Here is a 16746-nt window from a genome sequence, read left to right as displayed (position 1 = left end):
CTCACATGCAGCACTGGAACCCTCCCTGGCACACTGCTATGTGCTGACAGACTTAAACACGGTCTGTTATCACCTTGCCACTTATAGGCAGACTGGCAAGCTCACGGTTATCTCGCTGTTATTCACAGGCCGATCTCGAACACTTCCTCATATCACTCTGCTATCTACTGGCAGACTCACACGCTTTCTCTTACCACTCTGCTATTTAGAGACATAATGCACATGCACTGTTGGCAATTTGAAACTTATAGGTAGAATGGCACACTCACTGTTATCACTCTGGTGGTCACAGGCAGACCTGGAAGACTCCCTGCTATCACACTGCTATCTACTGACAAACACACACGCTTTCGCTTACCACACTGCTATTTACAGACATAATGCACACGCAATGTTAGCAATCTGAAACGTATAGGCTGACTGGCAAGCTCACTGTTATCACTCTGCTGGTCACAGGACGATCTGGAACACTTCCTCTTATCACTTTGCTATCTACTGACAGACTTAAATGCTTTCTGCTACAGCTCTGCTATTTAAATGGAGAATTGCATACGCAGTTATCACTCTGCTACGTACCAGCAGACTATATAGACACGTGCTCTGATGCATGCTGCCATCACCCCGCTTTACAGCAGACCTGCAATCTGCTAGTACAAACAATCAAGCACTCCCTGTAGTCGTGCTGCTACTTAAAGGCCTCGCAAACACAATTCCTGTTATCACCCCAATATAGGTTCACAGACTGGATCACCTACTGGTATCACTTTGTTAACCAAAGTCATATTGGAAGGCTTTCCGTTATGATCACTCTGCTATTTATAAGCATTCAGGCATCCTCCCCTCCCCGTTATATTTCCCATGCTATCTACTGACAGATCAGAACACCCGTTGATTCCATGTTTGGCTACATTGGAGTCGGTCAAGTTAGTTCATTTCTGCTCCAGTGAAGGGATCACATCATGTGTGCTGATAGCTTGCTGTTAACTCTGTACTAGCGAATGGATCCCTGCTTGTTAGCCCTACACTACTTAAGGGGTCACTTCCTGTTAACTTCTACTAGTAAAGGGATCACATTCCGATAATTCTTGACGAAGAACCACTCTCTGTTTACTTTGTACTTCCCGTTAACTCTGAACTAGTGAATGGATCAACATATTTGAGATCTTCACTAGTGTAGAACTCACTTCCTGTTTACTGTGCGAAAAAGAAGGGAACACTTACTCTTCTCACTTCAATAGTGATACAATCACTTTCTGTTAACTATGGACAAGTGAAGGGGCACCTCCTTTTAACTCTTTACCAGTGAAGAGATCATTCCTTTTCACTTGCTTCTGTCGAATGCCTGACTTCCTTTTAGCTCTGCACTGGTGAACTGGTCACTTCCTGTTAACTGGTTAAGCGGAATCCTTGCTGTTAACTCTGCTCTAGTGATAAGATCACTTACTGTGAAGGGGCTGCTAGGTAAGTGATCACTTTCAGCTAGCTCTTTGCTCACGTGTACTTCCTTAAATTTTAGGGTGTTACCTTGTTTCCTTTGGTCCATATGACAGTGGGTGCAGGGTCCCCTGAGATAGGTACATCAAGGCGCAGTTTGTTCCCAGCTACTACAACGATAGTGTCAGCGGCGCGGCCCATGCAGTCCAGGTTGATTTTTGGTGGCTCTGTTTAAAGAACGAGAGGAAGAGGGAAACAGATTGCAGCAAAACCTTTCCATTTTAAATATTCTTTCACAGACAAATGCCCATCTACCTTAGGAACTGAAATGCAAAAGCACAAGCAAAGTCAGAATGCCCCACTTAAAAGTGAGAAAAGAGTCCGCAGTTTCATCGAACAACTGTTCATGAAAACACAGATATACGAAAAAGGAAATTCAGACATTCATACAGAAGAGCAAACACAGCCAGGCCATGAAGCTAACAGAGGAAGCCAAAACAGCAAACATACACACCCCTACAAATATACAGCCGGGTAAAGAAACACACAGAACGACATACAGCTAGCCAAATACTGATGGACCAGTAGGCGCACAATGACATTCAAAGAACAAAGAAACAGAGACATAAGACAAACAACTAAACAGACAGGCATACAATGACATGCACAACTGTGAAGGTACCAGGACACTGCCGCAACCCCTGCTCCCCTTGTTCACTATAATCGCACCGAATGATAGATTGGTTCAACATTTCTGGCTGTACGGAATTTTCTTACAGCCGCAATTTGAATAAATGTACCGTTCGTTTTTTCTTCGGTCTTTCTTACGGATTCCGTATTAATCTTAACCCACTGTCCCAAAAACCTCTGTGTTCTAGTGCTGGTTCTTAAGTACCTGTCTCATAATTGAAACATTGTAGGACACCTGGGGGGCTCCATGTCCGGCTCTTCCACCACAGAATATGAACCACCCTTTTGTGTCTGTACTGCCCCACCTGTGGCACATGAAAGACTGGGCTCAGAAAGGGAGGAGACTTATTGCAGAGTCAGATCAGAAATCGAGGATGGCCCCTTGGGAATAAGAGGTCCAAAGGATCATATAAGGGGAATGATTTACTGGGGTTTAATCATTTATTTTATTTTATTTTATTTATGTTTGCATTTGTAAAGGGCGCAAGCCCGCAGGCAACTTGTCGCTAGTTACATGAGGTACAGCTGATAAACATGAGGGTAGTAGCACGTATCAATGAAATGTCAATAGTAATGAGGTGTAACTGAGAAGAGCCATCTTTAGAAGCCCTCCACTTAGGATTATCCTCCCTATTGCAACTTTTTCAGACTCTACCTTTGCATATGCATAGACTTGCTGTACTTCCAGAAGGCCTTGCACCACCGTGCAATCATATTGTGCAATTACATGCATCCCTCCCCGCAGGACATGGTTGACACACGAAGAAGGGAGGGGTCAAAATTGGCTTGATACAGTTTTGTGTCAACTCTAAGGATGAAAGTGGGATCATCAGACTTAGATTTCAAAGGAGGTTTGCGATGACCTTGATCTGCTATGATGAGCCTTGCCATCTAATAACCATGTTTTATTATATAGCCCTATGAAAAAGGTCAGCCAGAATCGACTCTCTCCTTAGTCGACTGGAACACAGGAGGCCTGCGAAGGCACTTAGAGAAAAGAGCATTTAAAAAAATCAAGTAGGCTTTTGGCCTCTGTTTGAACTACACCTAAGCAGACAGGTAGGTGTCCAAAAGGTGGCCTCTTGAATGGAGGTAGCAAATATTTACCAGTTATATATCGGTAATAGAGGGCTTCTCACCATATGTTTTGGTAATAGAGGGTTTCTCACCACATGTTTTGGTAATAGAGGGCTTCTCACCATGTGTTTTGGTAACAGAGGGCTTCTCACCATATGTTTTGGTAACAGAGGGCTTCTCACCATATGTTTCGGTAATAGAGAGCTTCTCCATATGTTTTGGTAACAGGGGGCTTCTCACCATGTGTTTTGGTAACAGAGGGATTCTCTCCATATGTTTTGGTAACAGAGGGCTTCTCACCATATGTTTTGGTAACAGAGGGCTTCTCACCATATGTTTTGGTAACAGAGGGCTTCTCACCATATGTTACGGTAATAGAGAGCTTCTCCATATGTTTTGGTAACAGAGGGCTTCTCACCATGTGCTTTGGTAACAGAGGGATTCTCTCCATATGTTTTGTTGGTAACAGAGGGCTTCTCACCATATGTTTTGGTAACAGAGGGCTTCTCACCATGTGTTTTGGTAACAGAAGGATTCTTTCCATATGTTTTGGTAACAGAGGGATTATCTCCATGTGTTTTGGTAACAGAGGGCTTCTCACCATGTGTTTTGGTAACAGAGGGCTTCTCACCATGTGTTTTGGTAACAGAGGGCTTCTCACCATGTGTTTTGGTAACAGAGGGCTTCTCACCATATGTTTCGGTAACAGAGGGCTTCTCACCATATGTTTTGGTAACAGAGGGCTTCTCACCACATGTTTTGGTAATAGAGGGCTTCTCACCATGTGTTTTGGTAACAGAGGGCTTCTCACCATATGTTTCGGTAATAGAGAGCTTCTCCATATGTTTTGGTAACAGAGGGCTTCTCACCATGTGTTTTGGTAACAGAGGGATTCTCTCCATATGTTTTGGTAACAGAGGGCTTCTCACTATATGTTTTGGTAACAGAGGGCTTCTCACCATGTGTTTTGGTAACAGAGGGATTCTCTCCATATGTTTTGGTAACAGAGGGCTTCTCACCATGTGTTTTGGTAACACAGGGCTTCTCACCATGTGTTTTGGTAACAGAGGGCTTCTCACCATATGTTTCGGTAACAGAGGGCTTCTCACCATATGTTTTGGTAATAGAGGGCTTCTCACCATATGTTTTGGTAATAGAGGGCTTCTCACCATATGTTTTAGGAACAGAGGGATTCTCTCCATATGTTTTGGTAACAGAGGGATTCTCTCCATATGTTTTGGTAACAGAGGGCTTCTCACCATGTTTTTCGGTAATAGAGGGCTTCTCACCATATGTTTTGGTAATAGAGGGCTTCTCACCATATGTTTTGTGTGCTAGGATTAATGTAGCAAAAACTAGAGGAATTAGTGTGGTTGGAATTGCCACCCGCAGAAACGTCTTTAAATTCCACATGGAGTCCTATGGATTCTAAAAATGGCGATCAAAGCTGCCTTTGCCCAGGTCATAATGTGGTAGCAAATAGGTAGCGTTTAGGGGTAATGGTAAACGAGTTTGGCAGTATTTCCACAAGGAATACCAGAAAACTCACAATGAGGACCTAAAGGTCTCCTGCAATTGGGACACTTTCCAAAGTCCATAGCACACAAAATGCTCAAGTGTTGTGGTGAGGATAGTTTCTAGAAGACCAGGATCATGTGAGAAAGTGAGGCAATCATACATTTCAGACCTTTATGGTACAACCACGGCTTGCCGATCACCCAATTTCAGGTATCTGGCATGAGACAGTTAAATATGCCAGCGTGTTGAAGTCACCGAGCTTGGCAGCTGGCAAACATGGAAAAGGGGACAGAGGTCAACCTAACCATTGTCATTAAAGTAGCCATGTCAAATATAGTGGAAAAACACTTAGGAAAGTGCTAATGTGTTCAACTGTATTTGTAGGCCAATGAAAACAGGTGGGTATACCAGACTCATACGGTTTTTGAGGATGGTTTGTCCCGAATTAAAACTATGGTGGTCTGGCCTTTATAAAAAAAAGAGCAATGGTGTGGTTGATCTGAACGTTGCATACGCCCTATGTGCACTTCACCACTGCTTCTGATAAGATTAACCATGCCTGCCTATGGAAACTGTTGTCTGATTGGGATATTGCTGTGCATGCTGATTGCCATTTATGAAGACACCCTGGATAGAAGCCAGAATGGAAAATGGGGGCGCTCTTTTTTAGCCAATCTGGACACCCATGATCTTTAAGGAGGGGTACGGTCTAGCCCCTCTGCTTGTTAATATATACAGTGGGGACCTTTTTCGACATCTTTTCTCCAGGTGCAGACTGTTCCCTCTTAAGGTTGCTGTTTATCTCGCACAGTTGTTGGTTTACGCTCAGGGTCTAGGTTAATCAAAGCTACACCTAAGGGGTTGGAGCGGTTGTTGGGCACCTTGCTCGATCACTCTGCGATTAATGATCTGCAAGCAGACCAACCAAAGTAAGATTATGTGTTACTGCAAACATTCTTTGGATTCTAATGGATGGCAGAGTGGGCCGGAAGCAGCAATGGAATCACATGACCAGCAAGGTGCTCACTATCAAACACGGCGGCCTGTAGGCCCAGCCCTTAATTAAGGCTTAAAAAAAAGAGTACTGTGATTTTTGCCTGCGGTATGGTTACCTTGTAAGTCAAATACATTAGACAAAACTGAAACACGAATCTTGACCCAAGCTTTGTATCTGGGGGATAAAGGTAAAGATGGGTCCCTGGTTAATCTTCTCTGGGGACCTTAAAGCTGACTTGCTATTCTGAGGAAAGGGTTGGTTCTCCGGGCAATGAAGAAGATATAGGGAGATAACAAGGGAGGAGACAGGCAGATTTACATGAACACATCAAAAGAAATACAATGAGACACAGAGAGAAAAACTACAGAGCAACGAAAAACAACTGTTTACAGGAATGGGATAAACAAATGCTGTTAGGATGGCAATGGATCCATTTTAGTTGCTTCACTAATTCTGCACAAAAGTCAGCGACAGACATCTCTCGAAGACTGTTTGGGTCTCATAGGTGGATCTAACCAACTTGCTTGAATCTCCATGCGTGGGTAATGTATGATGCACTCATTCCCCTCTCCCCCCATCACCTACCATTCTTATTGAGGATTCTCACCTCAGAGCCGAAGCACAAGCTGAAGCGTCTCATCATATTTACAGTTGTGGTAAACATGAATAGGCCTAAACCCCAGATGCAAGCGGCCTTGATCCTCACACCTTATGAAAAGGCAAAGGGATTCTGAGACCTCCTGAATATTAGACTGCCTGGGAGCTGGATGCACCATAAGCAGGGTTGGTTCTATTAAATAGAGGGTTTGTTCTTGTTGATGACACCCATGCACACATTCACACTCTGGGACATTTATAAACCTTCTCATACGCGACAGGGAGATGTACCATGTGCAGATATTTACCTTGTCTTGGGACAAAGTCGATCTTGATTTCTATAAAGGAAAGAAAGGAACATGGTAAGGATACATGGACTTGACATTTATTTTTAAGCTTTCCATTTAAGAAATTTCAAAAGGCAAAAATATCACATTGGATTTGAAACAATAAGATTATGAAACAATTTTTCTTAACTTTTAGAATTGGTCACTCTTAATAAGAAGTTCGATCTGAGACTTTCTACTTTTTGCATTGCATTGGTGTCCCTTTGGGAGGAATAAGGGACAATAAGAGAGGTTTTGGAGGAGGGAGTAGCCTTAAGAGGACAGGATGCCTTTCTAGACAAACACAGTATTTAGAGAAATCACAAAGGGCAATATGTTATCTTAAGCAATCTATATGAAAAACATGATCCATGTGTGGTCATCCTTTAACTATATAAGTCTCAAAAAGTTTTCAAAATCCTGTCAAATTTACATAGGTTACACTGATTTTTAAAAACATCTCATGGAAAGCCAGGAGATTCCGCTCCAAGATCCATTTTTTAACATCAGGTTTAATTGGACTCGGAACAATGTGGAACCTTTTGTTACCAGATTTGTACTGCTTGCGATAATGATAATTGAGTTTGGTGGTTTTTATCAGAGGTAATACCGCCAAACACATAATCGGGCACTAACCTTTTCCAAAACTGCCGTCCCAGAGGATATGTGTTAAGTTTGCCCCTTCGTTGTTGCAAGCTCAGCATTTTTATAACCTGCCAGACCCATTCTCAGCATTTTCACCAGTGTCCACTACTTACAGTACAATAGTTTCTGCTGAATATATGATTGTGTTTACTCTAAGTACTGGGTAAAACCGGTCTAGCCCAACAACTGGGGTTAGGATCTGTGCTAGTGAGTCTGCTATTGTATTTTTCAGGAGAGAATGTCTTCAAATTTCTGAGACCTGCAACTGAGATATCCAACTTGCTCTTTGCATAAATCACAAGATGAAAGTGTTGATTTAATTAATATACAAGGGATCTAAGGCACTTTTGTCTACATCCATTCATGTATGTGAGCCGCTATCAAAGAGTAGTCCAGAAATCTCATGCAGAAAACTTGCATTGCCATTTGCATCTGAGTCCTAACAACTGAAGCCTCCCTCACCTTGTGATCTTTTCATTAGGCCATAAGAAAATTGGGCTTGTGTACAATGGCACAGCAGGAATAACATTTTATTAATTCTAATGATTAGCTTCTTGATTGCTTTATGAGGAATGTACCCTCACAAAGTAATTGTCTTACATTTGATTGAGAATGGCTTTAAGATTGTTTTACACTACTGTTTTGAAGGTTCAGGGATCTTCAACCCCTAAGAATTGTATGACTTCTCTGCACTGTTTCAGGCTGGGGGTTCCTATCTGACCTTTATGGCATGATTATGAGTTGAGAATTGCTCCTGTGTTTCTTATATTTCATTTGTATGCATCCTGATGGTACTAGGTAGGGGCTATAAAGTCAATTGTAAGTATTGGACACAGGGGGTGGCCATGTGACACGCCCCTCTTCAATGGAAATAGTTGCAACAGAAACTGATTGGTTTGCACTTATGCCCTTGAATTAGTGTATATCAGTGGTGGGGACCCCGCAGTCATTCAGAATGTGTGGCCTATAACTTCCATTAACCTTGTCCAGCATTGTTAATGCTGAGGGATCATTGGAGTTGTAGGCCAAACAATCTGGATGGCCACTGCCATGGCCACACGCTTCCTACCATTGCAATGCATATTGGCAACATTATTAAAGAGTACCACTGGGAGCCAATGGCCTTCCAGGGATTCCTTTAGAAAGTTCAAGCTAACACTATTGAATGCCATCTTTCCTTCTAGACCCAGGCTATCACTGAAACCCTAGATACCAGGTAGAGTTCCAGCAAGTCTAACAGTTCTGTATGGGCAAATTCTACATGTTATGTATCCTGCATTTGAGTAGTGTACACGTTTGGACACCTTGTCAACGAGCCTGTTATCAAGATTTCGAGACAACATTTTAAAGTGAACATTGAGTAGAGAAACGTCCCTATACTCACAACAATTATTCAAGTGCTCCCCCTATTTTGGGAGAAAACAGGAAACGACTAGTTCCAAAGAGCACAGCCTTTTTCTTTTTCGGACTTCATTATACATTTTCCATAGTTTGGGTGGCAATTTATCTTTGAGCTTTACTTATAATTGTGCTGAAACTCCATTTGTTACCAGCATATTCCAGATTTCATCAGTGTATCACTGACTTTAACTCAGATATAGTGACTCGGTTGGATAATGTGTACACATCTTCACTTTGAAGGGACGGGAGTTCTAACTTGTTGAAAAGTTCTTGCATTTTTTTGGGTGAGGCCGCACAGGCATTGGTATGTAAGATTTCCAAATAATCCCTGATGCTATGACGATGCAATCGTTATATACGACATTTAGGCCAGTACAGTCTTCTACTAAATCTTCTTAACCCTGCAAGCCAGTAATTTACTTGCCTTTTTCCATATTGACATTCATTTTACTTAATTCTTTGGTGGTGAATTCAGACTCTTTTCTCAGAAGATCATTTAGTTCTAATACAACTCTGTTTAGTATTCTTTTTTAGATCTTCTTTCCCACATGTGGATGATAACCTTTCATCCAGATGTCTAAGTTCCCTTTCTAATTCACTGTATGTTCTTTTTTTTTGCTTGTGCCTCTGCTGATTAGGCTCTCTGTAATGGATTGCTTCAGGGTGTCACAAAAAGTTCCAATGGATGCAAGTAAAATGATATTTCACTCCAAAAAATAATCAACCATGAAGTCTTCGGAATCGTCTTGCTGTTATATCATCAATATCATCATGTAGAAGGCCATTATCTGTTGATGCAGGCACGTGATTCAATGGAAAAACAGATTTGTATATGTATTTGTATTTTATTGACATTTATATAGTGCCTTTTACCAAAGCGCTTTACAAAGAAGCAGTGAACAGTACATTAAAATCAGCATAAACAATTGTATTCGGTATCAAACAATAGCAATCAAGCAGGAGACTGGAGTAGGTGATTTTTTAAGGGAGGAGTGAAACAGTGAGTGAGAGGTTATAGACCGGAGAGAAAGTGGAAGAAGATTCCAGAGGAGGGGGAATCAAATAATACCAATCTCAGAAATCTCTTCTCTAGATAGGCATTTTTCATGGGTCATCAGCTGGCCAAGCAGTGACCCAGCATCTCCCACTGACTATCACTTATAGTGTAGGGAATCTGACGAAGCAATTCCCAGAGCCCCCTCACTGACCAATCAAACACCTATGAATCATCCAAAATCCAAATGACTTTTCACTGCTAACCAATGGCCAAAGGAATCTATACTCAATTTGCAATGTCTGAATGGTCAGCCACTGACTAGTCAATCACACTGGGACACTCAGTGACCAATTATTGACCCAGGAACACATTACTCAATATTCAACATTCTTAGAGTCATCCATGCTCTAGACAGTTTTCCAGGGACACTTGCTGAGCACTCATTGACCCAGGGTTCTTCAATTAGGTATACAATGCCCCAAAGATCACCTACTGACCAACCAATTACCCTGGGGCACCTACTGAAAAACCAGTGACCCAACAGTCGTCCACTAAATATGCAAGGACCCCGGAATCCTTTTCTAATTATTTAACATCTTAATAGTCATCCATTGAGCAATCAATGTTGCCAGCATTCCTCAATGACCAGCCAATGTTCCTAGAATAACCCGATGCTTACCCAATGTTAATGTGACCATTCAATGTCAGGCCAATGTTCATAAAATCATTCTGCAACCAACCAGTAACCAAGAAGCCAACAACATCACAACAAGTTCCAGTGGTCATTTATTGAAAGCCAAATCAGCCAATGTTCTATTGGCCAACAACTAATTAAGAAACGATACAGGGATCACCCAGTGGCCATGTAAGAACGTTGGTTAATTTAATAATGAACCACCACTCCAGTGTTCTCCCAACTTACCACATAATGCCGGTGCACCAGTCAATCAAGCAAAACCCCAGGGGTTGTTTACTGACTACCAGCATTCCTCTGATATGCCCTACTCTATACATGCTGCTTAAGGAGTAACCAACTGTAAGATTCAGACATCCACAGATCACAGACAGCACTGCACCGTCCCTTATTCCACAAACTAACTGAAATAACACAATAGGGTTGCTGACCACTCTCCGATTGATTTTCACTGGCCAAATAATTAGATGGCTTAAAAATAGCATCACCAATATGCCGAAGGTACAGACAAACCAGTCACTCAATGAATCCATACACTGGCCCAGCAACTCCATCATCCATTGACCAAAAACATGTCTCAAGCAACGACATTCCCACATATAACTAACTAGTTCACTGGGGGATGTCAAATACCACATCGGTGCACAATAGGTTAAGTGGCTACAGAGCAATGTGGATGGACTTACCCAAAACCAAGTCATGAAACTAGGGGGAAACCACTAACCAAATGATGCACTAATGATCATCCTCTCACCTACCAATCCAATATAGGTCCCGAGGGCCACACAAAAACCAAGGTCCCATGATTGGATGCTGTTTTCAGTGGATGTGTGTTAATAACTCATGAATGTCTCATACGTCACCAAGTGATGCATTGATGCCCCTTACATCTATCACTGATCACAGGGCTTGGTTAATGACTCATTGATATCTATGACATTACTCAATGAAATATTGGTACCCATGGTAGTCAACCAATTATTAAATGATGTTCTGTAGCCAAACCAATGACCAGTTAAGGTTGCAATGTTCACGTATAATGAATGATGCATTGATGGCCAAAGAGTTCCCCAATGACCCATTGGTGTTCATTGAGTCACTTATATCTGTTGATGCCCTAGTGTTTGCTCAATCACTGAGGTCCTGAGGTCAGCCAATAACCTACTAATGTCCCATTAGTCATTAAATGACCATTAAGCACGTCGTGGGTCTCCCAATGACCTACTGATGACCCATGTATAACCCAAAGACCAAACCAGGAATTTTCACAGATTGCTCGACATCCCGAGGCTTCACCCTCCAACCAGCGCCAGCAAGATCAGTGCCGATACATAAGCACCCAGAGAATCACATATCTTCTCTCTCTTTTGATAGCAGTTTAAACCCCCTTTTGCAGTTCATTGCATCAGAAACTCACCTAGAAACTTGAGTTTGGCAGAAAGGTTGAATGCGAATCCATCAGGGATGAAAGAATAATCGCCCTCATCTTCAGCCACCACGTTGTCAATTGTGAGCTTGTGGGTCCTGAAAATACAGAAGGTGAACGTGGTCATGAATGGCTCCCGTTAGGTAACAGCAGCTTGGGATTGTGAAGAAGAGAGGGAGAAGAAGGGCAACTCAGGGGATCAGGCTAAAGTCAACTCTGCCTTGGAAGCCTTGTGTCCATATATGACAGAGACAGAGATGTGGGTGCAACTCATCAGGGTATAGACGATGGGCAGAGCTGTGGATGCAGACCTCAAGGTGTTGGCAAGGTGTAGAGATGTGGAGGCAGCTTTCTGGGATGTAGCCTGGGCAAAACGGTGCGGGTGTGGTTCTTTAAGGTATACCAAAGCGATGGAGATGTAGGTGCACAACTTTAGGTATGGCAGATAAATGGCGATGCACCACAGCTGTATGTTGTGCAACAGATGGATGGACACGAGAATGCAGCTCTTTAGGATGTTGCCAAGAAACACAGACGTGGATGTAGCTATTTAGGGTGCAGCAGAATACACTCTTGGAGTGTAACCGAGGGCTGACATGCTTATTAATATTCATTTTCACACTGATTTTTGAATAAAGAAAACCAAACTCGTATAGTGTTATTAGGTGCCACTTTATTGAATCAACAGAAGACCTGCATTCCTCCCTCAAATCTGCACTCCCCCATATGCAGGTTCTATGTTCATTCATCCCCAGTTTTTTTATGCATTTTTTTGCCCAAAATGTTTTGCTGAAAATAATTGCTTTTTTTTATTTGGGGTGAGGTTCGCCCCCAAAATCCCCTTCCTCTATTATTTATTCCCTATACACCAACCCAACCTACCCCTTATATGCCCGCCCCACCTATATTTTTCGATGTCATTTTTCGGCAAAACATTTTCGGCAAAAAGTGCAGCGAAAATAAAAACAGCTGATGAATGAACGTCATATGCGTTTGGTGGTTTCTCACAATGTTGCTACAGTGGGAACAATCTTTCCCTTTTTCCAATGCACACAATGGGTCTCATTATGAGTTTGGCTGTAATTCTCAAGGACTTGCTTCCAAACTCTACCACTACCACCACTTCATCTGATGTATTTACCACCAGAATATGAGTAGCAGTATGAGGAGTTGGTCACCATTTTTGCATGGGGATTTTGCATTTCTACCGCAGGTGGCAATTCCATCTATGGTAAATCCTACAGTTTTGGAGGTAAAACTATATCCTAGAGGTGACTCCTTCACTCTCCAATCTCGAAATTTGGCAGTGGGATACAAATGGCAGTAAATACATTACCACAAAAAATGCATTACCTGATTTGCTGCATATATTTTTAACCACACCGTGAAACTTGTATGGATGCTGATATGTGTATGGCTGTATTTTATTTTTCCTGCATTACTTGTGATTTTCCCCACATTTTCTGCAATTGTCAGGGTAGCCCTTTCTTTGATTGATTTATAGAATCTTTCACAATTCTATAAAATGATCCTTTTCAGAGATGAAATGTTAATGCAGGTCTCAAGTGGTAGTGGAATTATGGAGATGTGGAACATGCTCTTAATGGTGTGGACGATGTACATGCACTTTTCTGAGGTAGAGCACAGGGTGGAGATGCAGAGGCGTAGACAGGGTTGGGCCTGAGCGGGCAAGTCCCACCCACAATCTGTAAATGTCCACTCAGCAGCACTGTGTGGCCATTTACAGATGTCAATGTCAATGTCGTGGGTCCTACTACATTAGCTTCAGGCCTATTTTGTTAGACGGTCCTGGCTATGCCTCTGTGGAGATGTGGGCGCAGCTCTTTAGGCTGCAGCAAAGAGATGGGAATGTAAACGAAGCTCCTTAGGCATAGCAGAGACATGGCTATTATGAAAGCGTTACCTATGCATTGCTAATTAAGGGGGTATGTTTGTTAGGTCATGTTATAAAGGTTCTTATATCGCACACTGTCACCACTTGAGTGGTTCCTTGGCACTCTGGCGGATCTACAAAGCGGGAGGGTGTAAGTTAGTAGGACTGAGCAGGAGAAAAGAGCAAGAGAGCTGTGATGTGCTGTTGGCAGCTTCAGTTCGTTTGAAACCATTTGCTGAGCATAGGTGTGTTTTTCAGTTGGTAGCCGTCATGTGCTGTTTGCAAGGCTATGTGTGGTTTGTGTCGTTGTTGTGGTGTAGTGAAGTGCATGCGGTTTGTTGTGCAGTAGAGGCATAGTTGTGTTTAGTTCAGAGTTTGAGAGGTGTATGCAGAAGGATGATGTTCATTTTTTAGTAGGGTTGGCTAGCGGCAGTACCCTACCCTACCCCCACTGTTTTGATTGACTGTGGTTTGTATCACTTCCCCTGTCATACATTTGGGTGTGCTACGCTTACCCCTCCTATGTTGTGTGATGAAACATCTGTCCTCAATGGGCCATTCAGTGGCATTACCTTTTCTACCCCCAGTGTTCAGATGAAGTGCTGCACATATCCCTTCCCCTTTAGTATCTTTTGGTGTTCAGCAATTACCACCGCCATGGGTTCCTCCTGGACAGGGTAGGTGACAGTGTTCCCTGTGGTCCATCAGTTCCGAGTTCAGGATGACCCTCTCCCCTTTTCATCTAGGCTCTCTGTCAGTGGTCCAATTAACTCAGACCCATCTCTCTCCCCTGTTTCCCGTTTGTCCGTCTATAGGGAAGAGTAAACCTAAGGCTCCCTCCCATTCGGACGGCTCTCTTCTTCCCTGCACTCCACTCCAGTGCGGCTTACTCCCCAGCCCTTATGGGGGAAACGCCTACATTTGGGACTCTACAGTAAATGCAGTGACAGCTAGATTTGAGAAACAGCAGTAAATGAACAAACACCTACATTTGAGGAAAGTGGATCATGGGCAAAACGAATGCAGTGATGACTAGATTTGAGACACAGCAGTAAATGGACAAACACCTACATTTGAGGAAAGTGGATAATGGGTGAAACACCTACATTTGAGATTTTACAGTAAATGCAGTGACACCTAGATATGAGACACAGTGGTAAATGAAAAAACGCCTACATTTGAGGAAAGTGGATAATGGGTGAAACACCTAGATTTGGGACTCTACAGTAACTGCAGTGACACCTAGATTTGTGACACAGCAGTAGATTAACAAACACCTTCGTTTGACGAAAGTGGATAATGGGCGAAACACCTACATTTGGGATTCTACAGTAAATGCAGTGATGACTAGATATGAGACACAGCAGTAAATGGACAAACGCCTACATTTGAGGTAAGTGGATAATGGGTGAAACGCCTAGATTTGGGACTCTACAGTAAATGCAGTGACACTTAGATTTGAGACACAGCAGTAGACTAACAAACACCTACATTTCAGAAAAGTGGATAATGGGTGAAAAGTCTACATGTGGAACTCTACGGTAAATTCAGTGACACTTAGATTTGAGACACAGCAGTAGATGAACAAACCCCTACATTTCATGTAAGTGGATAATGGAAGAAATGCCTACATTTGGGACTCTACAGTAAATGCAATGACACCTAGATTTGAGACACAGCAGTAAATGAACAAACACCATAACAGACAAAGAAATGTAACGCAGTCCAATTAATAATTTTCCATAACAGACTAAATAATTGCCACCAGACACCCATGGTACCCCTTGGCTACATTCTGGAGAAATTAACTACCCAATCAAGAAGCGCCACTGTATCAGGGAATCAAGTGCATTAAACCTAGGTCCTTATTTTGTCCTTAAGAGAGGAGGTTGGCTAAGCATATGCTAGATACCAAGTCCTTTTTTAGTTTAAGAGAAACTCCTTGCATTGATACAGAGATTCCATCTGGCCAAGTCTTTCCGTACAACCCTTATCCTGTGTTGGTATCAGGATAAAACAGGCCATAACTCATTTCTATAGAGTGAGAATGTTTTGTTACTCATTTGACATGACGGTATGGAAGCACACTTTGTATGGCATAGCAGCTGGACAGACATGAGTTGGCAGCACTTTAGGATGAGTGAAGGGAATGAAGATGTGTTTGCAGCACTTTAAGGTATAGCAGTGATAACCTTTTGGTGACAATGCAGACGTGGCTCCTTGGAATGTAGTACAGAAATGGAGAAGAGGAAACAGACTTTTGGGTTTAGTTGATGGAAAGAGATGTGGCTGTACCTCTTTGAGGGGTAGCAGACTCAGCTCTTAACGGTGTCAAAGAGAGTGATATGTGTGGATGCTGCTCTTTAGGGTGTGTCGGACAGATGGAGATACAGACATAGCAATTTAGGATTTAGCTGTTTTCCATAGATGTAGATGTAGCTTATTAGGTTGTACCAGAGGGTGTAGATGTGGGCACAGCTCTCTAGATTGTTTTAGAGATATGGAGGCAGCTACTTAGGGTGCAGCAGGGTGGACTGGGAAGATGTGGACATGGTTCTGATTTTGATCTAATAACATGCCAGAGCAATGCTCTGCAGGGCAGCAGATCCTTACAATCATGTCCTGGCTCGATGGACCCTAGATACTACTCATTGGACAGAAACCTATGTTGGCATGACTTCTCAGTAGACAGTTGATTTGAACAGTTTGTGCAGTATAAGATTGTATGGATCCCAAATGGTTTATTTTACGCAGAAGGATAACATAAATCCAATGTTTGGAATTATTTCACCTTGCATTGTTTAGAATTTTAGCTAATATTAATGTGAGCGTTATGGTTTCTTTTACCACTGGGAACACTCTTGAGTCATTCTTCATGGAATCTTTTGGCTTATAATTATCCTGCACCTGTCTTACAAAGGCTACTTGTACTCTTAATTAATCTGAGAACATATTTGACTTACGTTTTGAGAATAGTTATCTTGTGCTTTCCCTTTGTCGTTCCTATACTCCCTTATTCATGTTAACCTTGGCTCAGTTTGCTAGCTGCT

At 42.4% G+C, this 16746-nt stretch overlaps 1 protein-coding gene across 1 annotated transcript in view; it reads right to left on the bottom strand.

The window, feature by feature from the left end:
• MYBPC3 (myosin binding protein C3) overlaps positions 1 to 16746 on the bottom strand; it is a 278233-nt gene that overhangs the window by 101368 nt on the left and 160119 nt on the right. Inside the window, exons 19-21 of the mRNA XM_069623114.1 lie at positions 11794 to 11900; positions 6622 to 6651; positions 1525 to 1661 (exon numbers count right to left, since the gene is read on the bottom strand). Of these exons, the coding sequence (XP_069479215.1) occupies positions 1525 to 1661; positions 6622 to 6651; positions 11794 to 11900 (274 nt within the window). The remainder of the gene's footprint in view (positions 1 to 1524; positions 1662 to 6621; positions 6652 to 11793; positions 11901 to 16746) is intronic.

The sequence above is a fragment of the Ambystoma mexicanum genome, chromosome 11 (assembly GCF_040938575.1).
Source record: "Ambystoma mexicanum isolate Mex_15411 chromosome 11, UKY_AmexF1_1, whole genome shotgun sequence".
NCBI classification, from domain to species: Eukaryota; Metazoa; Chordata; class Amphibia; order Caudata; family Ambystomatidae; genus Ambystoma; species Ambystoma mexicanum.
The sequence above is the reverse complement of the archived record's forward strand: the minus strand, read 5'-3'. Positions and strand labels throughout refer to the sequence as shown.